The 3,572-nt window shown below is 33.5% G+C and overlaps 1 protein-coding gene across 1 annotated transcript; it reads right to left on the bottom strand.

The window, feature by feature from the left end:
• Positions 1 to 1,207: 1,207 nt before the first annotated feature.
• LOC108472091 (uncharacterized) lies at positions 1,208 to 3,226 on the bottom strand. Its single transcript, XM_017773608.2, has 3 exons — positions 3,011 to 3,226; positions 2,213 to 2,321; positions 1,208 to 2,103 (listed from the first exon to the last, which is right to left on the bottom strand). Exons 2-3 carry the CDS (start codon positions 2,265 to 2,267, stop codon positions 1,484 to 1,486), a joined length of 675 nt encoding a protein of 224 aa, XP_017629097.1. The 5' UTR covers positions 2,268 to 2,321; positions 3,011 to 3,226; the 3' UTR covers positions 1,208 to 1,483.
• Between the last annotated feature and the right edge of the window lie 346 nt (positions 3,227 to 3,572).

Here is a 3,572-nt window from a genome sequence, read left to right as displayed (position 1 = left end):
GTCTACAAAACTCGATTTTAGTTCCTTTTTTTTTGTGCAACCAGTTTTACCACTTCTTTTTTCTTGGGAACTTAGTTATGTTTATTAGCAAATAAACATTGGATATGTATTAAAAATACCCAGGAATTGTTTGGAATTAGTATTAGAAATTATCACTTGAATTGTTACTTTTGGAGATTTGTCTTCTTGAAATAAACTAGCATATTAGTTGTTTTTCTATTTAGATTCTTGATGTTGGCCTTGATCTTTCATGTGACTCCAATGGAATCTCAATGGACCAATAGAAACCATCTGATCATGTGTGAGAAAAACAAACCACAATGAATTCAACAAAAAGAGGTAATCATAGACCCGAAATAATTGAGCCAAAATTGACTCGATATATTTTTATTATTTCAAATAGGGGACTTCCTTGTGTTATAAAGAGATGGAAGGTTGGTGAAAGAGGGAGCATGCCTCAAAAAATGACAAGAACTTTTAATAAGGGGTGGAGATGGAAGAATTAGTAAGGAAGAAGGAAAAGGGAAGAAAAGAATAAGTGGAAGTGGAAAAAGGAGGGTGAAGGAGGAAGGAGGGAAATGAAGGAAGGGGTCGACAACCAATGTTAAAGTCGGGGCTAGCCGACTAGAAAATATAGAAGTTGAGTCATGATTCTAGGGGAAACTTCCAAAGAACACAAGAGAGAGAGCTATCAAAATTATTATTATTATTATCTTTAATTTTTTGTAATTTTAATGTTTGATGTATAATGGGCAATTAAGATCCTTTAAACACACACAAAAAAAAAAAGAACTCTTTGAAAAGTTGAGTAAAACTATGATTATGGTCCTCCAATACACTTAAATTTTGAATTTATTCATTCTATTTTAATTTGAAATAATTTTATCCTTTACTTTTTATAATATTATTAGTTGGAATAGTTAATTATGTTAACAATTCCAATTTAAAACATTAAAGCATATTTTTAATAAAAACATATACACTTTCTAAATCATAATACTAACATTGATTTTTTTTGTGTGTGTATTAGAATAGTATTTTGAAAAAGAAAAAAACTACGTTATAATATTTTAACCAAAATAATCAACCGTGATAATTATTTTAACTTAACCAATGATATTATAAAATAGAGATAACAAATTATGTTTTTTTTAGAGCAAATAACAAATTATGTTAAAATATATTGGTTAAATTTAACATATAAGTATAATATAGGAACCCAAACCATAATAATTTAACCAAAAAAATTAAATACATTTGTACAGAACACACTCGTTTTCAGCATTTGAAAACGAATAACTTAGACCACTAGAATAGAAAGATTAAAATCAGCAAGTGAGGAAACAATGATTTTTACAAAGATCATTTGAAAAACTACACACACATCACATTTATTGACACGATTAGTATTTACCTCACATGCAGTACTTGAACAAATAAACCATGTTTTATTTAATTGTCACATGACAAAACCAAATTAATTTTACCATTTCCATCCCAGCTCAAGAACCTTGTTATTTACACCAATATTTCCTTTTCTCAGCACTGAGCCTGTGGCACTGACCAATTTTCTCCTCGTGTTTTCAAGGCTACGATTCATGCTGAATCCACGTCCATTGCATGGTACCTTAGCTTCAGGGTCAGTCCCTGCTCTCAGACTCTTAGCCCAATCAAACTTCTTACCATTGGACTTAGACCCAAGCATGCCTTTCCCATTTCTTGATCTTGAACTGCGGGGTCGAATACGCTGACCTTTTCCATCATTAAGAGCTTCTTTCTTTGTCTCTTTTATCTCTATCTTGGTTCCACCCTCCATTTTTATACAAATATTCACCTCAGAAAGTGTTTTGTCTTTTTGTTTATGCGCAGATTCTGATATGTCATCAGCATTCCTTTCTCTTTTGTGCTGATAAAGGCGGTGCAATCTAAATGCCAGATGGTATATTCCATCTTTAATCTCTTCTTCCAAATCTCTTTCTATTTCACTTTCAAGCTCGCCTCGAATTCTCCACTCCTCTTCGCACATGGCTGCCCTTTGCTTTATCTGCTTCTGGATTTGAGTGGTCACCCTGGAATTATCAGCGGATGATACAACAGATAAATCTGCAAGAACCCATCACTAAATTATGTAAAAAAATCAGCAATGCTTAATGAAAATTCTGGTATATATGACAAACAAAATAATTCCTAGAAAAAGAAGGGGCCGAGGAACCTAGTATATCCGCTGGTTTGGGGTATTTGACCTGCTGGTTCTCGTCCTGGTCCATCCTCTAGATTATGCTTTTCCTTGTCTTATTCGTGGTCTAATAGCAGAGCCACACCTGAAATTTTAAATACAAGTAGAAGGATTAAGACTTGTAGAGGGCATGGGACCGATGGTAGAGTTGGAAACGATATTGACCCTTGCATGGGGTGTTTTGTAGGAGGGAGAAAAATGACAGCTAGAGAAGTTATTTTAGTTGACTGATTGAGATTTAGGGTTCAAATATCTCTAGGAGAAATGGAGACAGAATTATGAATTTGCCATATAGATTGAAGGGTATGTTCTTGGATTAAGGAAGTGCTTTACGTGGAAGGGATCAATGGGGTGTTTTTGGTTGCCCTTAAAGCACAATCAATATAGGGTACAATACCCACATGCTTGATGTAGTGTTCTTGGATAGTTACCTTTAACTATGGCTCTCATAAGTTGGTTGAAGGGAGGTGTAGGGTTTAGCCTTGCCATTTCTTTATGTTCCCCCATGGCCATGCCTATGGGGTTTACTTTACTCTTCGCTTGCTAGAAAAACATCACCCATTTCTAACTTTTACCAAAGTTTTCACAACTATACCGAAAATAGAATTCGTGAAATCATTAATTTTAAATTAATTAAACAAATTATTAAAAATTTATAAAAAATAATTATCGAGTTTTAATCTTAATGGGCCTAAATAAAGGTGCCTGTCTCCAATCCTAAAACTTGAAAATTAAGCTGAATTTGAACTACAAGGGTCGAGACTTAAAACTCACCAAATCAAAAACAGTGTTTGGAGGCGCAATGCAATGTGGTGGCCTAACACCAGGGCCGGGCCTAGCAGCCCTTCTGAGTTATTTATAGGAATGCAGCTTCGTCATGAGCTTTTAACTAATTTCCCATATTTGGTGGGTAAATAATTCTGAAGGGAAGGAGATTGAATGACTGAGGCGAATGTAAGGATGGGTTTGGGGTTTGGGGTTTGGGGTTTGGGGTTTGGGATTTGGAAACATTTACTGCTATTTAACCTTTGATTTAGTAGTTAGTAAGCGAGGTTATTCTAGTTTTACTTAAATAACCCTGATTAACTTTGTCAAATGATGCTTAAAGCAAAAATATTTTTACTGCTTGCTCATTCTTGAATGCTCATCCATGACTTTGACGACTTGACGTAACTTGTAACCAATATATACATACATATAGAATTTTTTAGGTGGAGAATTAAAAAATGAGACAAGTATGGTAATAATGGGTTCAAAAAATTTAAGTGTAAATTACATCGAAAAATATTAAATTATTAGTAATTTTATATTTTGATTAAATTTTAAAAAGTTATAA

This window comes from Gossypium arboreum, chromosome 11, assembly GCF_025698485.1.
Source record: "Gossypium arboreum isolate Shixiya-1 chromosome 11, ASM2569848v2, whole genome shotgun sequence".
In the NCBI taxonomy this organism is placed as follows: Eukaryota; Viridiplantae; Streptophyta; class Magnoliopsida; order Malvales; family Malvaceae; genus Gossypium; species Gossypium arboreum.
This window is presented reverse-complemented; position numbering and strand designations above follow the sequence as displayed.

What these genes read in the sequence shown, in the direction of transcription:
- LOC108472091 (XM_017773608.2), bottom strand. Translation starts at nt 2,267, where the DNA reads ATGGACCAGGACGAGAACCAGCAGGTCAAATACCCCAAACCAGCGGAT. An exon ending in CAAACCAGCGGATATACTAG is followed by an intron (nt 2,104 to 2,212) that starts GTTCCTCGGCCC and finishes GGGTTCTTGCAG; the next exon opens with ATTTATCTGTTGTATCATCC.